This window comes from Zygotorulaspora mrakii, chromosome 8 (genome assembly GCF_013402915.1).
Source record: "Zygotorulaspora mrakii chromosome 8, complete sequence".
Taxonomy (NCBI): Eukaryota; Fungi; Ascomycota; class Saccharomycetes; order Saccharomycetales; family Saccharomycetaceae; genus Zygotorulaspora; species Zygotorulaspora mrakii.
The window spans coordinates 757,441-777,794 of NC_050726.1; the positions used below are offsets into that span (position 1 = coordinate 757,441).

Consider the following 20,354-nt stretch of genomic DNA (forward strand, 5'->3'; position numbering starts at 1 on the left):
TGTTGGAAGAATAGTTAACTTTTACTTGGAGTGCTGCTATTTAAAGTATAGATTTTCTACAATATAATATTTGATTCCTACGCTATCTCAAAAGTTCTTTATTCTATCATCCTCAAGTGTCCGCCACGCAATCTTAGAACGAGGTGCAGGGTGGACTCCTTTTGAATATTGTAATCTGATAGGGTTCTACCATCTTCCAGTTGCTTACCCGCAAAAATCAATCTTTGTTGATCTGGAGGAATACCCTCTTTATCCTGGATCTTGGATTTGACATTGTCAATGGTATCCGATGACTCAACCTCTAGCGTAATGGTCTTTCCCGTCAGGGTCTTGACGAAAATCTGCATACCACCACGCAATCTCAAAACGAGGTGCAGAGTGGACTCCTTTTGAATGTTGTAATCTGATAGGGTTCTACCATCTTCCAGTTGCTTACCCGCAAAAATCAATCTCTGCTGATCTGGAGGAATACCCTCTTTATCCTGGATCTTGGATTTGACATTGTCAATGGTATCCGATGACTCAACCTCTAGCGTAATGGTCTTTCCCGTCAGGGTCTTGACGAAAATCTGCATACCACCACGCAATCTCAAAACGAGGTGCAGAGTAGACTCCTTTTGAATATTGTAATCTGATAGGGTTCTACCATCTTCCAGTTGCTTGCCCGCAAAAATCAATCTCTGTTGATCTGGAGGTATACCCTCTTTGTCTTGGATCTTGGATTTGACATTGTCAATGGTATCCGATGACTCAACCTCTAGCGTAATGGTCTTTCCCGTCAGGGTCTTGACGAAAATCTGCATACCACCACGCAATCTCAAAACGAGGTGCAGAGTAGACTCCTTTTGAATATTGTAATCTGATAGGGTTCTACCATCTTCCAGTTGCTTGCCCGCAAAAATCAATCTCTGTTGATCTGGAGGTATACCCTCTTTGTCTTGGATCTTGGATTTGACATTGTCAATGGTATCCGATGACTCAACCTCTAGCGTAATGGTCTTTCCCGTCAGGGTCTTGACGAAAATCTGCATACCACCACGCAATCTCAAAACGAGGTGCAGAGTAGACTCCTTTTGAATATTGTAATCTGATAGGGTTCTACCATCTTCCAGTTGCTTGCCCGCAAAAATCAATCTCTGTTGATCTGGAGGTATACCCTCTTTGTCTTGGATCTTGGATTTGACATTGTCAATGGTATCCGATGACTCAACCTCTAGCGTAATGGTCTTTCCCGTCAGGGTCTTGACGAAAATCTGCATACCACCACGCAATCTCAAAACGAGGTGCAGAGTAGACTCCTTTTGAATATTGTAATCTGATAGGGTTCTACCATCTTCCAGTTGCTTGCCCGCAAAAATCAATCTCTGTTGATCTGGAGGTATACCCTCTTTGTCTTGGATCTTGGATTTGACATTGTCAATGGTATCCGATGACTCAACCTCTAGCGTAATGGTCTTTCCCGTCAGGGTCTTGACGAAAATCTGCATACCACCACGCAATCTCAAAACGAGGTGCAGAGTGGACTCCTTTTGAATGTTGTAATCTGATAGGGTTCTACCATCTTCCAGTTGCTTACCCGCAAAAATCAATCTCTGCTGATCTGGAGGAATACCCTCTTTATCCTGGATCTTGGATTTGACGTTATCGATAGTATCGGATGACTCAACCTCCAAGGTGATAGTCTTACCTGTCAATGTCTTAACAAAAATCTGCATTATTCCCGTATATTGATTCCCTGTAGTCTTATTCGAAGTGCTCTCCACCCTTTCCGTTTCTGCTCGAGAAGACGCTGTTGCGGTGCTTATCAGTCGTACGTCGGTGGGTGGCAAACCTCTTGTTTATATACCCAGCCAGATAACGAGAAACAACGGTTTACCCCCCTCTTTTCTGGCCAGATGGAAAGCAAAAGAAACTTAAAATCGAAAAGCTGGGTAACGGTCTCCGGAGTTACCTAAAGAGGAAAGCTGGTTTACCCGGGACAGAGTAGGTGGTCATGTGATAGGAGAGGAGGAATGTCAGATCTTACAATGTTCTATACACAATATAATTATAGTGTGTAAGTCACTGATTGTCCACTGGACCATCTAAAATGTCACCGCTGGTCTGTAAATAGATCACACAGACAAAGAATGCCATGTCAATGGAGATGTGCGTGGGGCAGCATAGTTGTAAAGCCCAGATCTATGGAGCTATTAGGTCAATTCAGTTGCATCGGATATCCCAACATGATGAATCACATCGGCCATGATCATCCATTGGTTCAATTCAGATTAGAACACTTTTCTTACATAGTTCACCATAGATGTTCACGCCTATTCTTGAAAAATTTTTAGATACTCGTCCGCGAAAAATCGCCGAATACTAATCGAGGTGCGGTGTACGGATGGCAAATATCATAATTAGGATTATTCAGTGGTGAGCATTTCGATAGGAATACTGGGTAAGACCCTGGCTGCTCCATTAACTGAATGGATTGTCCTCCTGCAAAAAGACCATTTTTGAGGAATTGGTATCAGGTGGATCTCCGCCCATATCTTCCTCCTCTAGAGGATCCAATGGGAATCGAGAAGCGCGGTCCATCGATGCTTTCCCCGATCGTCTTTTCAAATCCAAACTTGTTATGCCACGCTGGTAAAAGTTATTTGAATTAGAAGTGAATTGGTACTCGTTTAGCGTCGTGGGACTCATTGATTGATCGACAGAACTTCGCGCGCCCTTGTTGGCAGTAGTTGCCCTTTTAATAAGCGCATTCGACGGTAGCCACTTTTTCAGATGGCTGTTGTCCGTAGATTTTCTTCCTGGAGATGATATACTCGATCGAAACTGTATGACGTCTTTACGTCTCTGTTCAAGCAACTCGTCGTCTTTCAAAACGGTGCACAAATCCTGAGCTATGAATTGTATCTGCTGCCCAATTTTCTCGTCTCTCTTTTCTTGTACCACTGAATTTTTGAGGCATTCCATAATGAAAAGGTTACCTCTGGCCCACGCTATGAAATCACTAGAGCCGTTATTCACCAAATAAGCTACCAGCGTTAGTGTTTTTAAAATGTGGATGCAGTTTTTATGTGAGCTTTTTTTACCATGGCCTGTCAATCTTTTTCTGATGACTTGAACTATTTCTTTCAGTGTTTTGGGGCTGTACGTCAAAACTGAAATCTCATTCATCAATGTACCTGTAGCTCCGGCATTTTCATCTTCGTCAGTTGCTTGCTTAACCTTTAATTCAGTAGGTGATAGAACGAAGCTCCTTACAGAATCCAATAACGGCATCTTGAGCAGATGCCTCTATGAATTGTCTGAGCTAATGGAACACAGCTTCACGCCTGGTGTTGTAAGAACTTGGAATAGGTTACTGCTTCACTCTTCTGATCTCACGCTAGTGTAACAATGCAAGTATTCTGCTTATTCGGCGTTAGAGATGTATATCGAGCGGCCAAGCTGCTGTGTCTGGGTTTATAAGCTTTGACCCTGATACTATAGCACAAGTAGTTAATTACACAGTTAGTTAAAGTATCGAATTCTGCGTCTATTTTGCAGTGGAATATAATGATATTTGACCCTCTGTACGCAGCAGGATGGATATGGATGAGTCATCATAAATAAGTTGTATCTGCTGGAGCGATTCTTTATTCTTTAAGCCACTAATTACTAGATTTCCCGAACGATCTGGAACAGACTCCCAAATCTTTTTTGCCTTTTTATATTTGTAAACTTTCAAATTAAGTTCAAGTTCTTCAACGCTTTCATTCTCTACCACTAAAAGGTCCTTAGCGGACATATCCATATCCCAGGCTCTTGAAGCACCTTTTGATGTTGCAATACTTAAAGAATTTACGGCTAGAGTCCCTGGTTCCTTTCTCAAGTCAAACGACATGATAGAGCCACCACAGGAAACTATCATCCAGTAACCATTACTGCTAAATTCCACATTCTCGATTATTCCACTGCCAATGATCTGTTTCCCCACCTTAAAAACAGTGGGTTTACTGTTTGGTTGACCCAAATTGAAAAGCTCTATCGAGTCTGCTTGCACTAGAGCAATGAGCAGCCCATCTTTGTGTAAGCTAGCCGAATTGTATTTTTTTTCCGAATGACCCTGTAAAACTTCATATGCTTTTGAACAGTCAAGTAAACAGTAAAGAACTCTGCCATTTTCTTCAACAACCAAAAAATATTTATTCAAAATATATTCGTGTTGGGCCATGAGAATTATTTTGTTGTGTGGCATATCCAGTTTGGCTAAGGAACCACTCTCAATATTATATATTCCAACTGATTGTTTCCCAAAGGAACAAAGTAGGACATCTGAGGCTGGTCCCAGGGAGAAATATTCCAAGTCGTCTGTAAAATTTGTCTGAATTTGCCTTGTGATGAAATCCTCAACGATGACAACAGCTCCAGCCTCTAGAAGCTGAAATGCGCTTTTTCTCTGAGGGTTTGCCAGAAGCTTCGACGTACGATTTATGACTGCGTTGGCCGGCACATCCCATGTTTTCTTTAACTCGAACTTTGTATCATTCAATATAGTGAACTTGTCAGGCACTTTTCTAGTTTGGTCTACATATTTCCTGGATTCATCGAGTAGCTCTTCCTGAATAGCATTTGGTAGCATTTCAACTGAATCATTTTTCTCATTGTCACTTTCAAGTTCCGCGCCTAGCTGTATGGTTAATTTATTCATCTCCGACACGACTTGCTCTCTTTCTTTCATTGCTTTGGCAGCCACTATCTTTGCAGCATCACGCTCATAAAACGCAGTTGACAATTGTTTTGAATACGTATCCAGCTGCTTTCTTAAACGAAAATTCTCTAGCATGAGGGCATCCCACTCATTTTGCAACGAAGATAAAAGGTTGGGAATGCTGTAATTGCTATTCAAGGTAGAAGAGTTTAAAGTATTAACAAGCGAGGCTTGCTGAGGTGTGTGCGATAACTCTATCAGTTGATCGAGTCCCAATGGACTATTTGTAATCGGATCTTTTCCTTCTGTTTGTACGTATTGCTCTATCAGTTCTTTTTCGAAAATACATTTGGAGACAGGGGATAAAACAGGATTCTTTGTCGGTTTTCCACTTATACCGCAAAACATAAGAATGGCTGGTAGATATGTAGGCAACGAGTATATATATTGACAGTTTCACAGATCTTCATAATTAGCTGGGCATTCCCATGTAGTCTTGGAAAAGTACCATCTTGAAATGTAGAAGTGTATATCATCTCTTACGATAAATACAAAGGTTGCAGTTTGAAAACAACATAAGCTAAATATTAATTAGGTTATACACTAATAGAGCTATCCTGCAGTTCATTCCATAGCCATTTCCTCCAAATATCTCCAGCCATATCAAGTAGGTCATTAAAAGAGTGAGAGGCTTTAGCGTCATTACCGACCTCGATTCTCATACTGGAAGAGTTTGGCCTCTTATGCAAGTCCTCTTGACTATTCGTGACGCTTGAATCCGTGCAAACAGTGAGTTCATACAGTTTTCGGTAACAAACGTCATCAGCTTTTGATAGCATGGGAACATGATTGAGAAACTCCGAGGTTTCAGTCTCTTCAAACTCTAATAGTTTGAATTCATTATATTGTAAAATGGCAATGTAGATGAAGACCAATTGCATGTGGGGATCGATTAAAGAGAAAGTAAGTTCATTTTCATTGCTTTCATAAGATTCTGTTTTTTCGCCTGCGCTTTGATCGTATTGATTCCTCCTTAAAATCTCTTTGAAGATGTTATAGTCAAATTTAAACTTATCAGACCCCATAGGAATTGTATCTAAATCCGGAAACCAAAATGGATCATTTTTGACAAGTGAAGTGATAAATTCTTCATGCATTTTTGGAACTTTATTATAAAAATGATCAAATTTTTTTGTATTATAATCCAGAAAAAAATCAATTGCTTCCATATTTGGCTCTGGCCTCCAACCTAAAAGAATATCCCAAAGCCTTCCTCTATCTTGTCGTTGCAATGCTCTCGCTCCTGAGCACTTGATCCACCAGTAGAGCCAACTAGTTCTTTTCGAGCTTGGCTGAAGGACGCTCTCTTCTGTAAAAGGCTGATACAATTCCGGTAATATTGTGGAGAAAACCCTGAAGAAAACCTGCGTCTGAAAAGACAAATCTCCGCCAGACAAAACAGGGAAGTAATTCATTACAGAGGAAGGTTTCTTGTCTTGGGCTAAACCGTTTTCTGATTTTGTAAGAGACTCTTTTCTTAGCTGTGTTTGAGCTAAAACGGTATCCGGACAATGCATAATTACAAGGACCAATCTTTCGTATATTTCATCGAATGTGAATGGAGAAGATTTTGGCAACTTTGATCTCAAACACGCAGGCAACGGGTATTCTTTGTACAAATACGACAGACACGTATTGTTGTATCCGGAGCCCAAGTTGCTGTAGGAATAAGGGGGAGAATGACATGGTGAATGCGTATGTTTTTTACCATTCAATATTACAGGGCCTTCATCCTCACCATCAATGTCACTTTTTTCCTCATGAGTGCTATCTGTACCATTTACTGGAACCCATTCAGCTAAACCCGTCGCAATCCAGGATAGTCCACTTTCATATCTGAAGACTTTTGACCATTTTTTTAAAAATTTCAACAATGCCAACTTTAAAGATTCCAAAATATCTAATTCATCTTCAAGATTCAAAGAAAGTAAATCCATGGAGCAGACGGTAGAAATTTCAGAAGAGCTAGCCGTTTTGGTTGCGTTATTATTCTTGAAACTATTGTTGTTATGCCTTAGATGAAAATATTTTTTTAAATCGTTCACTATAAGTCGTTCCAAATCTTCTTGACTATTTCCGCTGCTCCCATTTTCTAAAAGGCAGTATGCATTCTCCACACTATCCCAAGTGTAAACGTTCGATATTATGTTCGGCGAAATGCACATTGGGTGATATTTCAAAAGAATAGGCCACACAACATGTCTCAACTGTGGTGGGATTCCAACGCTCCTCGCGAGCGAAGCTAGAGAATCATGGTCATTACAATTAATCAGATCAATGACAACTTCAACTAGCTTCCTGTTTCGTTGCTGATACTTCAGATATTTACCATGATGCAGATTGATCATCGCCACTTTATTTTCGGGCCTTTTCTGAAGTCCACCGTAAGAGGGCTTTCTGAAACGCCTAAAAATTTCCCACCTTGAATCTTCCCTACCTAAGCCTTGTAGATTAACAGAAAGGGAAGAGCAGCCCCAATCAACTGCTCGAGGCTTTCCTTAATATTCAAGATTTCTCCCTACCTCACCTCATTTTACGATCAAGCTGAACTTCCAAGTTGACACACTAACTAATATGTTACCCGGATAAAAACAAATCCGCTCAAAACTGAGCGAGTTTATACACAGTCCAGGAAGATTAAATGATCCCGAACAGGATTAGCTTTAGCTCGGTTCATTAGACTGTATACATAATTGCATACGTACAGCCGTCTGAAGATTTCAGCCAATTTATTTTAGGACTCCCGTATGCCTCCTCCGTCAGATACGAAGTATCGGCCACGAAAACATGGATTCCAATACTGACATCAACTTCCCAATCGGAACACATGTGTTGAACCGAAATTCTTGCAATGGCAACTGTAGGGGGTGCGATGTCCACCGATATCATGATTTTGTGCAACGACGTGCTAGTCAAGCAGAGGTCTTAGCTCCCTCACTGGACTTTTGCTTATTGAAACATGCCAGGATAGTCTAAAGCCTGTCGGCTGCATTTCTTGATAGAGCCAGACTAGCGCTTCCTTGGGGTCACATTTTGCTTGACCTTTTTCTCGGCCTGTAGCTCAGTACTATGAGGCATTACAAACAAGCACCTTCCGCTGTAGAGCTTGCTGAAGCAATAAGGGTAATCATTCATGACTGTTCTCTGTATCAGTCTATGGCAAGGTTCAATGGTGTATGGGGCCTGCACTCTGGAACCGGTTAATATAATAATCGATCCTTTTGTCACACCCTGTGTAAAGCATCACTTGCGCTACACTAAAAGATTATAGCAGCTTCGATATATATTCCGCCGTAAATGCATTCTAATAGGGCCATCAATTTGCGTAACATATAAGGACAGAATCATAAATTAGCTTGCAAGGTACAATTTGTCAAAGCACGACCCAAAAATTATACACCCTATAGGTTTATCTCGGGTATACGGTACGCTCTATGGTTTATCTCAACATATATCGCGGATCGCTTGCAACCTATAATGGAAGCTTGCGCTTTTGACTTTGGCACCTTTAACTACCAGCTTGTTCTCTGCTGTTTGCTGGAGATTATACGGCATTACAACAAGAGTTCCCCAACAAGGTGTCAATTAGTTATTTTGATCTCGTTTTTCACATGTGCTGCTGATGGTGAAGATAAGTTCGACCTCTTCCGCACCTGCTAGCTAAACCTGCAGTCAACATGACTTAAAATATCACCGTGTGAGCAGGGAGCACTGATAGATAAACGCAGTAAATGATCGTTAAAGCGATATGAGTTGGGCGAATTTTGCAACGCAAATCTAAAAATGATTAATTATAATGTGACAAATCCAACTATCGAAGTATGCTCTCCGTTCTCTTAAAACGAAGGATCCCGAAGATTCGTAAAGGTGCGCTTGGCCCTCAACGGCAGGAATATCTAGGATAAATCAAATTGCCGCGCGGAGGGGATCATCCCTAATATCTTGAACGAGGCAGAGCTTCTGCATGGGGTCCTAACAAGTGCTGCCTTTTAGAGGTCTGTCTTATCATGACATGACGGATGACGTTAGATGTCCACTTGTATTTTATATAGAAATTAATTTAATAATACAGATGATGGAAAAGACAACCTAAATGAAGAATCGGATGTGAGGAGGGATGAGTAACGAGCTATGGTTATTCTTCTTACAAGCGAGTTTCCTGCCAGAGGTAGTTGCATGAAGTGCTATTCTCTTTAGCTGGTTTGATCTGTAAGCGGTCCTCCCACATTTTAAGCTGTAAAAGAGAAAAACATCAAAAACACGATCTGCTCTGTGATACTTTTAATTTCCTGACACTTTTCACAAGGCAGACAGCTCAGCGGCTAGGGCACTCAACCTTCAAGACATTGTCAACACATTACGAGAGAAAGACATGCATATCAGCAGTGACGATGCTGACCATGCTTGGAACAGAAGCCAGCTGGAAATGCTTTTGGAATCCCCAGCAGCTGCGTCAACAGACGTTTCTGAACAAGGTGCAAAATGAGACAGAAGGAGCAAAGACGCCATCGCTGACTAAAATACCAGTATGGAGTTTCGCATTATTGCTGGAGCTATTCATACCTGATGTCCACTGTCTTTATAAAAACATTGCTTTGCCATTGTTGAACAGCAAGGTTAAGTTTTGTCAACAAGCATCCCTCCCTAATCAGGAAGTGTCAACTTTTCAAAAACAAAAACAGACGCAAACGTTTGGCCCCCATGGGTCACAAGAAACACAGAAAGTTAAAAGATAATGCTCACAAGAAAAACTTAAAAAGTTTGCATGGGAATACCACTGACACAGCCAAAAACAATGTGCGGCATCACAAGACCATTGCCCATGCATGCGCTTTGAGTAGGACTCCCCCTTCGCTAAACGACGATGCAAGCACTTGAAACACCGATGAGGGCTTTCTGAGGGAGAGCTACTAATTAACCAGTCTCCAAGGAGGAAGTAGTCATGGGCTGCTGGAGGCAACAACGGGAAACATGCAACCATGGGAGGGCAAGTTGATGGCAAACTCAACGCGACGTTTCCAAAATATGAATTGAGCTAGGCGCGACTAAGCTACAACACTGTTGTTCTTGAACTTGGAAAAGAGCCATCCATGTTAGGACCCATGACCTGATTCTCTTGGCTCCCGCTTCCCGAAACGACTGCAAGGCAATGCCCTTTTTTGATTACTTGTTTATACTGGATACAGTGTCCAAAAAGAACCATTTTCAGTTAGTATGCGAGGTTTTTCTTTATTTCCTAAAGTAGTCTCCTTATTGCTGCATTCCGAGATTTTAGGCGAGATCCCTTACTTGCAGGAAACATTGCATACAATAAAAAAAAAGGCGCTATAAAAGAAGACGATAATATGTGATAGCTTTCATTGCGTTGGACCTTGCATAGTTGTCTGCGGCTGAAAATCGCAAAGACGGTCTTTAGATGTACATTAAGAAAATCTGTCATCAATGCTCATCTGGATTTTATGCCTTTGCCTATGCCAAAGCGTAACCGTGAAAGCGACAGGGGAGCTTTTCTGTTCGTCTCAGAACTCTGGCAGTTCTTCCGGCGGATTTCAAAACATATACCAGAGCCATCTTGCTTGTTCGGAGCACTGTAATGGCTCTTCGTACGCAATTTTGCAGAATTCAAACTGCTGGTGCTCCAATCAGGGGCCCAGTGGGACGGTTTCTGTAGATCAGTGCAATCAGTTTTGCCCCGGGTTTCGCTATGAGAATTGCGGTAGCGAAGAAAATGGTTTGTTTGAGTACATCTACATAGGCGCTGGATCGCCGGACATCAGTCCTAGCCTCAGTTCATCAAGCGAAAGTTCTTTGCAAACTAGTTCGGAGATCAGCCAAGCTTCCGGTAGTCAGAGCTCCACGAGTCTGGCGGGCAGCAGTTCGATGAGCGCACTTAGTAGTAGCTGGTCTTTTGCTTCGTGGAGCTCGTCTGTGTCGCCAACTTCTTCATCTTCGGTGGTTTTATCCAGTTCTTCTCAAGCTTCCTCCGCGGTAGTTACGTCGAGTATTATCGTATTGACGTCGTCTGATGCTTCACAGTCGGATGAAGTCACATCAGCAAGCTCATCTTTCTCAGTGGTCACTTTTTCAAATTCAGACTCTTCCTCTGACATCGCCCCAAGTGTGACTTCTAGTGCTACTAGCACGTCCAGCGTTGTTTCTAGTGCTATTCCGAGTGCTACATCTAGTGTGATTTCTACTGCTATGTCTAGTACCACATCGAGTTCCACGTCTAGCACCATAGCGAGTACCACGTCTAGTGCGTCATCTAGTGTTGTATTCAGTACCAGTTCAAGTATCACTTCAACCACGGCATCTAGTACAACGTCTGGTACGACGTCTAGTATCACGTCTAGTAGTTCGCCAAGCCTCGTTACCACTTCCAGTACTGTTACGCCAAGCACTATAGTATCGAGTACTGTCGTATTGACAAGTCCCGTATATTCTGTTTCATCTGATGCTATTATAACAGAGTTATCCGTGGTAACGCTCACCAGTACTGAGATTCCCTCTATGCCCATCTTTAATAATGGCTCTCAATATGCAACCAGTTATTTGCAGATTACGAGGACGATACTAGCAACGAGCTCAGGTCTAACGACCAGCAGGCCCTCTGGTACTGGCATTCCATTAGATGCTGTTTCATCCAAGAAGCACTCCAATGGCGATAGATCAAGTTACTGGTCGTCCCCAGGAAAGGTTGCTGGCACTTTTGTTCCCATTGGAGTATTCATTGTCGTACTTATAATTATAATATGGGTCTCTATGAGAAGAAGGCGCAGATATTCTCAGAACTTCGAAAAGGTTATAAAGAGGCTGTGTTCTCACCACAGGAAAGAGCTTCCTCCTCTACAAGTGCAAACAATTCTCAAATGTTCGTTTATGCTGACGAAAAAGGTATCGTCGAACTTGACAACTCCCCGGTGGAGCACGAACCGCCTACAAGGTCGAATTCCGTGCTTTGGACAGTAGATCAAAGACTTGACCCACGCAGAATGCTTTCGGAGATCGAACACTGCTCCTCAAAAGTATCTCTTGCGGACGACGTTGATTATTCAAGAAAAGTGTTGAGAATCGTCAACGAATAGACTACCGTATCCATGTTATCGCATAATAGAAGATCTCACCCCTGGAGTGTGGAATCTCTCAAATGCACACAAATACCCTAATGTGACACACACAACACAACATTATACTACATATAATACTTCCTATAATACTACATATAATACTTCCTATAATACTACATACAGCGCTACATACAATCATGATCAAATAGTCCATTAATGCTCTTAAATGCATGTTGATTAGTCCCATGGTGCCACATCGTGTTGTACTACGGCAAAATGAACAAGCCGAAGAAAAAGACTCTAAGCCACTTCCGCACCCTCGTTGCATAGTCATTCATTGGACCCTGAAAAAAAAAAAAAGATAAACTGTCCGTTCGATACAGGATAAAAAGTCCATTCTGAAGATATTAATTAAGTTTTACTTCACTCTAAGAGCTGCAACTGGAAAATTGTGGAGAACTGTACAGAAAGGCACAGGTCAGTACAAAAACAGTATGGTGCCACTTAAGGATATTCTTAACCAGGAAAAAAGCCCAGATGAAGAACGTGAAAGTAAAACATCGGGCTTGACAGAGCACAGTATATCGGAAAAGCAGTCGAATTCAGATTCTCACCAAGACTTTGGGGCAGATGCAAGCATACATAGTTCATGCTACGAATGCACACATGCTGACAGACACGTGGAGACTAGTGAGAATTTACCATCACCACCTTTCAGCATGTCGTCGTCTGGAAGCTGTCTTGGTAATAGCGACAATGAAAAAGACAGCAACGGTAACGAATACGAGGAAGAGTCAAATTCAAGCAAGTGTGGACCAACGGGCTCCTCCTCACATATAAGTTCACCACGGAGTGACTTTGCGTCTAGTAACGAGGAGGAATTCCTAGTTTGTGAATGGGATAACTGTGGAAAGGCCTTTTCTCAACCAGAGCTGTTATACCATCACCTCTGCTCCGACCATGTTGGTCGGAAGTCTCAGAAGAATTTAGAACTGAATTGTAAATGGAAAAACTGTAACGCAAAGACAGAGAAGAGAGATCATATTACATCACATTTAAGAGTCCATGTTCCACTGAAACCTTTCAAGTGTTCGAGTTGCCAAAAAAACTTCAAGAGACCGCAAGATCTAAAGAAACATCTAAAGATCCATGCCGAATCGCACATAAGTGTTAAAAAGAAGAGGGGTCCTAGAGCTGGATCTAAAAGAATAAATAAGAAAGCTGTCATTAAAGATTCCATGACCAACGTAAACGATACGAGTATGAACGGAAGAGGTTTATCTATAGATAGCGATACTTCCCTTCCCTCGCCAATAGGTAGCTCAATTCTTCCAAACATTCCGCAAAGTCTACCGCCAATTTCCATGCACCAATTAATTTCGCATGAGCTGTCATCCTACGAACCAATCTACACGAAGCAACTGGGAGCCCGATTGCAGACAATTTTACCGCCACTATCCAATGACGACCATCTACCAAGGACAACACCGATGTCCACCACAAATGCAGCATCCTTTTTCTCCACATTATCTAAGAACATGACAAATTCACTAGCAGGCAGTCAACACAGTTACTCACAACCACCTGCGATCTCTCAACCAATTCGTACAGTGGCGATCAATGGCCACATAAAATCGCCCATTTTGAACAATATGCATTTAACTCCGAATCCGAAGCCAATACAATTTGGTTCTCCAACATTACAACGCTCTAAATATCCTGAATTTCATCAGCTACCTCCCATTGGCTCCTCACATTTTACTCAGGATGGCTACTCAAGACTACCTTCATTGCCGGCGGTCCCTGTGCTGACTCCAAGGTACAGTACTTTTGACCGAGTTCCTCAATTTAACACCTATGGCCAAAATTTCAGTTCATCTCAGAGAAGTACAGGGAAGAAAGATTCAGAAGATGTTGACACTACTCAAAGCATAGCTCAAGATCTACTTTCACTACGCCTGGCTGACAAGAATGAGGATAATGAGGAGGACTTGGTAGAATTTCTCGATGTGTTACAGACAGTAAACATTCTGAAGGACTACTACATGTGTTTACTACTCGAAGAAGAATACGAATCTGAGGATGAATCAGACCATGGACCAGGAGAATTAAAGACTGATGTGATCCGCAAGGACCGCCCAGTCGTCAAACTGCCCAAATACCCAAAGTTAGCTGTTTAAGTCATTTGCAGTGATTCTAAATAGCAGCTCTTCTTTTGTTGATGGCAGTATCTGCTATCACTTTAAACGACTTTTGGTCAAGTATTCTTTTTCACTTATTCGATGAGCATTCAGATCAAGTGTTTGACTTACTTTGATTTGTATACTTGAATTGCATTCATTGATTACGTTTTTTTTAGGTTTTATTTTTTCTATAGTTTCAATTTGATTATCATAATTAATGTTTATTTATTTCCTTGTATTTACGAATTAAAAACATTGAGTGGTTGTTATATCCGTCTCAAAGTTCTCGAAGTCTAGTAGCAGCTAGAATTCAAGTCAATGGCAGCTCTATATGACGAATCCGGTGTGCCTCGATATTATGCAGACGACTCTGATAATTCTAGTGACTCTGAAGTGAGCTTTATCTCATCAAAGGAACCCACAGCTACTTTGATGAGAGAAGAATACGAAGAAGACGTGGAACAGCAATCTGACACTTTCCCAGCTAATAAAAATTTCCTCCCACTATTAAATCAGAATACATTTGTCATTAATAAAGCCAGGGACACATTACTCATTGGACTTTCAGAGAAGCAGACAATTTTTTTATCTGGGGTTTTCCAACTGCAAATCGTTAAAGGCGGAATCGTGTACAACAATACACATTATAATGCATCAAAAGATTATTTCACCATGTGGCACCCCATGTCTAATTCAATACCTATAATTCAAAGTTCATTTTATGCTGGGTGGGATGAGTCATCTCATATTGAGTTCACGCATAAGGATTACCTGACCGATGAATTACAAAGATTTAATTGCGTGATTAGAATAAGAAACGCTTCAACGGAGGGAATTATACAGGCTAGCAAACTGTATAAGGATGTAAGATACCTTTGGAATCCAGCCACTGGGTTTACTCGCAATTGTCTTTCCAAGGATTGCCAGTATGGCATATTGAGAGTTGGCATAGATTCCTTCACTCCTTTAGATATAAGCGAAGAGTGGTCTTCTCATATTGATAGACTTACATTAACTCATAATAACAACAGTCATGACATGAGGGTAATCATTATAGGAGGTAAAAATTCGGGGAAATCCACTTTTTTGAGAGTTCTGATGGAAAATTTTATAGCCAGTAGATCTTCGGAACATAATAGCGAAGATATAATGTATTTGGATCTGGATCCTGGTCAGCCTGAGTACTCTAGTCCAGACTGTATTTCTGTTAATCAAATTTCATGTGATGGGAAGGTGAGAGGTGCTCACTTGGGACAAGCATTCAATAAAACACTTAAACAATACTACATAGGCTCAAACTCACCTCAGGATGCACCAACAACATACTTGGAAGAAATTAATAAACTTTTTGAATATTTAGAACAAGAATCATACCTTGGAACTTCTTTTGTTAATATTCCAGGATGGATAAAGGGATTTGGAATCAACATTCTGAATTTCGTTATTGAAAGATATAAACCTACCAATATTGTTTTGTTGGAAACAAATACGTCAAAAAAGCATTTTGATGAACTGCTTATTCCTTCACATTTTACAGATTACACAGGCTATGATTACAAACCAGAAGTTGTAAAATTGAGGGCAAATTTCACAAGATCAGATGATTCCAAATTCAATGCATCACAATTGAGAATATTCAAAACACTAGCATATTTCCATACTTTGGAAAGGAATACAATCGAATTGAAATATGACTTCGCACCACTAGTCAAAGAAGCACCTTTTCAATTGTCATTTGGCCCTCATGGCATAAGGGGTATTTCATTTTTTGAGGAGTTTCTGAACTTGCATCCTGATGATCTGAAAAGGGCGTTGGAAGGTACTATCGTTGCAGTTTATTCATGCAAAACATATATTTCTACCGATAGTGACAATGCAGGTTTGCTCCCGATTCTCAAAAATATGCCCGAGGACACTTGCTTCATTGGCCTAGCAATCGTCCATTCGATTGATATTGACAACAAGTTTATGAATATATACATTCCAGACGTATTAGGTAAAAATGTAATCGAGGAGTCCGGAATGAATTTGATACTTTTTAGAGGGAAAACTGATACTCCATTGTGTGAAATTTTCCCTCCTGATTCCATATTTTCGGATGCATCGACACCATTTATATCCAGAGAACGCAGAAAGAAATACGAACACGTTTGGAAAGTCCGTAAAAATATACTGAGACGCGGACATACCATGCAATAGACTTTCTAATGTGCTGTATTTACTTCACAGTCACTGCGGTAAGAAACACAGCAGAACATGCATATATATATTTTTTCTTATAAATTATATTACAACTACATGTCGTCAGTCAACTACTATTTTGGATGGTGTCATTTTCTCCTTGCAGCTCCACTTCGTCGTTCCACCCCATTTTCTTATTCAATTTATCATACTTTGCCCTGTCTTTTTCGCTGACAGAGGGTTTTATTTTCTTAAGCGCATTGGTAAAATCAGCCATTGTGACCAAAACTTCTTCATTTGAGCCACCCACCGTTAAATCTTCGAACTCTTTATCGAGATTATTGTCTAGAACAGACTGGATTTGATCTGTTTTAAAGAAACTTCTCTTAAGTGCCAGAACCGAACTTTCTCTTAGCAAAGCTGCAATGTCAGCACCTGAAAAATTCCCACAACGAGAGTCTAAAACTACCTTATTCAAATCAACATCGGATGCCATAGGCGTGCCATTTGATTTTGTGAGCGTTCTCAGGATATCCAGCTTTTCCTCAGTATTAGGAAGCTCAATGAAGAGAGTCTTATCTAATCGACCAGGTCTCAACATTGCTGGATCAATCATATCAGGCCTATTTGTAGCGCCTATGACAAATATTCCATGTCTGTCATTAAGTCCATCCAATTCCGTTAACAATGTGTTTACAACTCGCGACGATGATTCAGATAGCGATGTGTCACGTCTTGGGACAAGAGCGTCCAACTCATCAAAAAATATTACACACGGAACAGAAGCACGAGCTCTGGTGAAAACTTGCCTTATTGCTCTTTCTGATTCACCGACATATTTATTTAGCAGTTCAGGACCTTTTATGGATATGAAGTTGGCACGAGATTCATTTGCAACGGCCTTAGCGAGAAGCGTTTTACCACAGCCTGGTGGGCCCCAAAGCAATACACCTGCTGGTGCGCTGATACCGACCTTCTCGTAAAGCTCAGGTCTTTTGATGGGCTGAACAATTGCCATATTTAGTTCGATTCTGACCTTTGAAAGAGCACCCACATCTGTCCACGTCACATCGGGAACCGTTGCAAATCCTTCCCTTTTTGCGGTTGGTTGAATTGTCGGTAGTGCTTTCAAGAAATCGTCATAGGTAATGGTTAAGTTTTGTAATTGCTCCTCACTCAAAGGCTCGGGGAAATTTTGAATAAACTTCTGGATTGTCGAAAGTGGCAGGGGGTCAATCATGTCAGCGGTGTTTTTAAGAGCGTGCGCCGCTTCTGCATCCCGATCAACATCCATCTTATTGTCCTGTGGGGGAAGTAGTGTAGCATATTCTTGAAATATACGCTTTATAGCACAAGTACCAGATGCTGTTATAAGTGCCTTCAAATCTGCACCAACGAAACCGGGGGTCAATTTGGCAAGTCTCACAAAATCAAAAGAACCATCGAGTCTTAGTTTCTGTGACATTTTCTTAAGGATGTTTTCTCTTGAAATCTCGTTAGGAACGTTCAAACAAATCTCTCTATCAAATCTTCCTGCTCTTCTCAGAGCAGCATCTAAGGAATCAGGCCTATTTGTAGCTCCAATGACAATGACAGGTTTACCGTTTGTCTTTTCCATGGAAAGCTCATCCATTGAAGTGAGAAGTTGGGCCACTATTCTTCTTTCCATTTCTCTTTGAGCTCCGCCATCACGTTTTGGTGTGATAGCATCAATCTCATCGAAAAATATGAGACAGGGTGCCAAGGTTTTAGCTTCTTCAAACAGATCTCTAATCTTTTTCTCACTTTCCCCCGACATACCGCTAACAACAGAGGGTGCTGATATCGAGATAAAAGGGACTTGTAACTCGCCCGCTAATGCATTAGCTATGGACGTTTTACCACAACCGGGCGGTCCATGTAACAAAACACCACGAGGTGGCTCCACTCCAGTGGACAAATATATTTCCGGATGTAATATAGGCAAACCAATCAGTTCCATGAGCTGGGCAATAACGTCATCCATTCCACCTATGGACTCAAGATTTGCCAATGGTGGTGTTCTGTCTTCTTTGACCTTCTGTCGCTTGGCCTTCGATGTTGTGGATTCTTTGATGCGCTTCTTTGAGTTTGCCGAAGAGAGCTCAGCAGGGTTTGGAGTAGCACTGGAAGGCTGAGGCTCTGATTTGCGGTTCCACTGGTTTGTTATACTTTTGTTCATGTCGTTGCTATCGTCAACGATCATCATATTCTCGTCTTTAAATTTTTGATCATTCGCATTCAATTCTGGCTGTTCTAGTATGTCCCCAAACTCCTCAGATTCTTCCTGAATCATCTGTTTCCATACTTTTTCAATAGTTTTTTGAAGCACAATCTTTTTTACTCTCAACATCGACAAGTCCTTTGTTTGACAAAACATAAAGATCTCTGGCGCATCCAAGTCTTTAGCATAGCACATGGTTAGAAAGGATTCATCATCAGCTGCAATCTCATTTTCGTCGCCGTTGTTCTCTGCAATGAGTGCTCTCTTCTTTTCAAGAGATTTTTCCTCCAGCAGACGGTATATGAGATTCTCGACCTTGCCGTCCAAGGAACTTCTCAATGTGTTCTTCTTTGAGTTACTCTTAACCATTAATCTACGGTTTACTGGCCACTTTCAACAGCGTATGAACAAAACGTATTTGCATTAAAAAAAGATGAGATGAGATGAGATGAGATTTATTTTTCATTTTCTAGAAATAATTCCTGTCAAAATGCGCGGACCACCCAAATTAATTCTAGCGGGAGTACAATAATAACAGTATCGATTACATTGGGTCATGTTTGTGTAGACATCAGTATTAAAATTAGAACTATATTAGTATTATTATCTGATTGTATACGTAAGTTTCCAGAGGGATGAATAATTAGATAGATTGAGCCAAGCTTGTTCGGTAATGAATGCGTATTAAACTGGTGGTAGATGCATATGATGTGACTTGCGAGAATTAGAACTCGGTCCTGAGTCCGAACCTTGTTCGTTAGAGGGGAGTTGCTCCTCCGAATTGCCCATATCGATCTTTTCATCATACAGTGACTTGGAGTTCCGTTGTGCCGAGTAATCCATATACCATTTATCACGTATCAAAATGACGATTATTGCTGAGGGCGAGGTAAGAAAGCCCAGCACGAAAGCATAGATTAGTTTTGTTACCTGTGGCTCCCAGCCGTGGAACATGTAGTCGTGGGACCCAACCTTTCTGCCGATACCTGCCAATATACCCATCGTAACGGGCCAGACTACGGTCCAGAAACCGATGGCGGCGGTCATTGACACAACGAATTTCCAGAAAAGCCAATATATGATGTTGTAAGGCAAACTTCGATCAGGGTACCTTATGAATTGTCTTTTGAGGTACGCTTTCACATCATTCTCGCCTTCTTTACTTATGCCGTGCTCGATTTCAAAATAATACCATACGATTCTATGCTTCTGTTTATCTGGCAGCGGCAGGGAAAATGGAATGACTGGACTCCTGGACTTGAAGCAATCGAGTCCGATGAAAATCTCCATCAAGGCCCAAGTAACACCCACTTGTATAAAAAGACTCAGCGCACAATCACCGCTCAACGTGTTAGGAAATGCCCACAGCATAACTGGGAACTCGCTATTCCAATACATCCCGTATGCAATTGCAAATTCAATTCCACCTCCGACCACTCCGGAGCCAATTCCTTGAATTACAAATATATACAGAAAGTTAAACCAATACGAACATCGCAGTGTCTCTTTTGCTGTCATTACGGTCACCCCCAAATTTTGGCATGCGATGGCTTGAAATTACAGAATTGCTGGAATTCTACCGTTTATATAGCAAGAATGGCTGTGGCAGATCTCATTTACTGGAAACGTAAACTATTGAATCCTGATCAAAATTCTCGTCAAATTCGTCAAATTCGTCAAATTTCGCTATTTCGCTCAATTACGGATCGGAAACGAGAGACACAAAGATGCATAACTGCCATGCGACAGATGGAACATGTGCTGAGGTGACCGTACTGCTAGACACTTGCAGACGTCAAGCAGAAGTTGCGGTATGCTAAACAGGAAGTGAAAACTATATTTCAAGAAAAGAGCCCATCGGTTGAGGAAAACTTTTCAAGAACCCGATAATGCATCAAGCTCGCGTTAAAGCTACAGGCCTATTTATATGTTGTTGT

At 41.3% G+C, this 20,354-nt stretch overlaps 9 protein-coding genes across 9 annotated transcripts; 3 read left to right on the forward strand and 6 right to left on the reverse strand.

Moving 5' to 3' along the window:
* Nucleotides 1-98: 98 nt before the first annotated feature.
* Nucleotides 99-1,715, reverse strand: UBI4 (ubiquitin; the record flags this gene model as incomplete). The annotated part of the gene is made up of 1 exon (XM_037290886.1): nucleotides 99-1,715. One exon carries the CDS (start codon nucleotides 1,713-1,715, stop codon nucleotides 99-101), a length of 1,617 nt encoding a protein of 538 aa, XP_037146781.1.
* Nucleotides 1,716-2,460: 745 nt separating this feature from the next.
* ENT4 (Ent4p) lies at nucleotides 2,461-3,273 on the reverse strand (the record flags this gene model as incomplete). Its single annotated transcript, XM_037290887.1, has 1 exon — nucleotides 2,461-3,273. One exon carries the CDS (start codon nucleotides 3,271-3,273, stop codon nucleotides 2,461-2,463), a length of 813 nt encoding a protein of 270 aa, XP_037146782.1.
* Nucleotides 3,274-3,529: 256 nt separating this feature from the next.
* PRP19 (E3 ubiquitin-protein ligase PRP19) lies at nucleotides 3,530-5,092 on the reverse strand (the record flags this gene model as incomplete). The annotated part of the gene is made up of 1 exon (XM_037290888.1): nucleotides 3,530-5,092. One exon carries the CDS (start codon nucleotides 5,090-5,092, stop codon nucleotides 3,530-3,532), a length of 1,563 nt encoding a protein of 520 aa, XP_037146783.1.
* A 188-nt stretch (nucleotides 5,093-5,280) lies between these two features.
* On the reverse strand, nucleotides 5,281-7,092 carry OCA5 (Oca5p; the record flags this gene model as incomplete). Its single annotated transcript, XM_037290889.1, has 1 exon — nucleotides 5,281-7,092. One exon carries the CDS (start codon nucleotides 7,090-7,092, stop codon nucleotides 5,281-5,283), a length of 1,812 nt encoding a protein of 603 aa, XP_037146784.1.
* A 3,094-nt stretch (nucleotides 7,093-10,186) lies between these two features.
* Nucleotides 10,187-11,829, forward strand: WSC4 (Wsc4p; the record flags this gene model as incomplete). The annotated part of the gene is made up of 2 exons (XM_037290890.1): nucleotides 10,187-11,545; nucleotides 11,575-11,829. The coding sequence occupies 2 exons, from the start codon at nucleotides 10,187-10,189 to the stop codon at nucleotides 11,827-11,829; spliced, it is 1,614 nt and encodes a 537-aa protein (XP_037146785.1).
* A 476-nt stretch (nucleotides 11,830-12,305) lies between these two features.
* On the forward strand, nucleotides 12,306-13,991 carry RIM101 (alkaline-responsive transcriptional regulator RIM101; the record flags this gene model as incomplete). The annotated part of the gene is made up of 1 exon (XM_037290891.1): nucleotides 12,306-13,991. One exon carries the CDS (start codon nucleotides 12,306-12,308, stop codon nucleotides 13,989-13,991), a length of 1,686 nt encoding a protein of 561 aa, XP_037146786.1.
* Nucleotides 13,992-14,312: 321 nt separating this feature from the next.
* GRC3 (polynucleotide 5'-hydroxyl-kinase) lies at nucleotides 14,313-16,193 on the forward strand (the record flags this gene model as incomplete). The annotated part of the gene is made up of 1 exon (XM_037290892.1): nucleotides 14,313-16,193. One exon carries the CDS (start codon nucleotides 14,313-14,315, stop codon nucleotides 16,191-16,193), a length of 1,881 nt encoding a protein of 626 aa, XP_037146787.1.
* A 109-nt stretch (nucleotides 16,194-16,302) lies between these two features.
* RIX7 (putative AAA family ATPase RIX7) lies at nucleotides 16,303-18,786 on the reverse strand (the record flags this gene model as incomplete). Its single annotated transcript, XM_037290893.1, has 1 exon — nucleotides 16,303-18,786. The coding sequence occupies one exon, from the start codon at nucleotides 18,784-18,786 to the stop codon at nucleotides 16,303-16,305; it is 2,484 nt and encodes an 827-aa protein (XP_037146788.1).
* A 315-nt stretch (nucleotides 18,787-19,101) lies between these two features.
* Nucleotides 19,102-19,935, reverse strand: HG535_0H03910 (uncharacterized protein; the record flags this gene model as incomplete). The annotated part of the gene is made up of 1 exon (XM_037290894.1): nucleotides 19,102-19,935. The coding sequence occupies one exon, from the start codon at nucleotides 19,933-19,935 to the stop codon at nucleotides 19,102-19,104; it is 834 nt and encodes a 277-aa protein (XP_037146789.1).
* Between the last annotated feature and the right edge of the window lie 419 nt (nucleotides 19,936-20,354).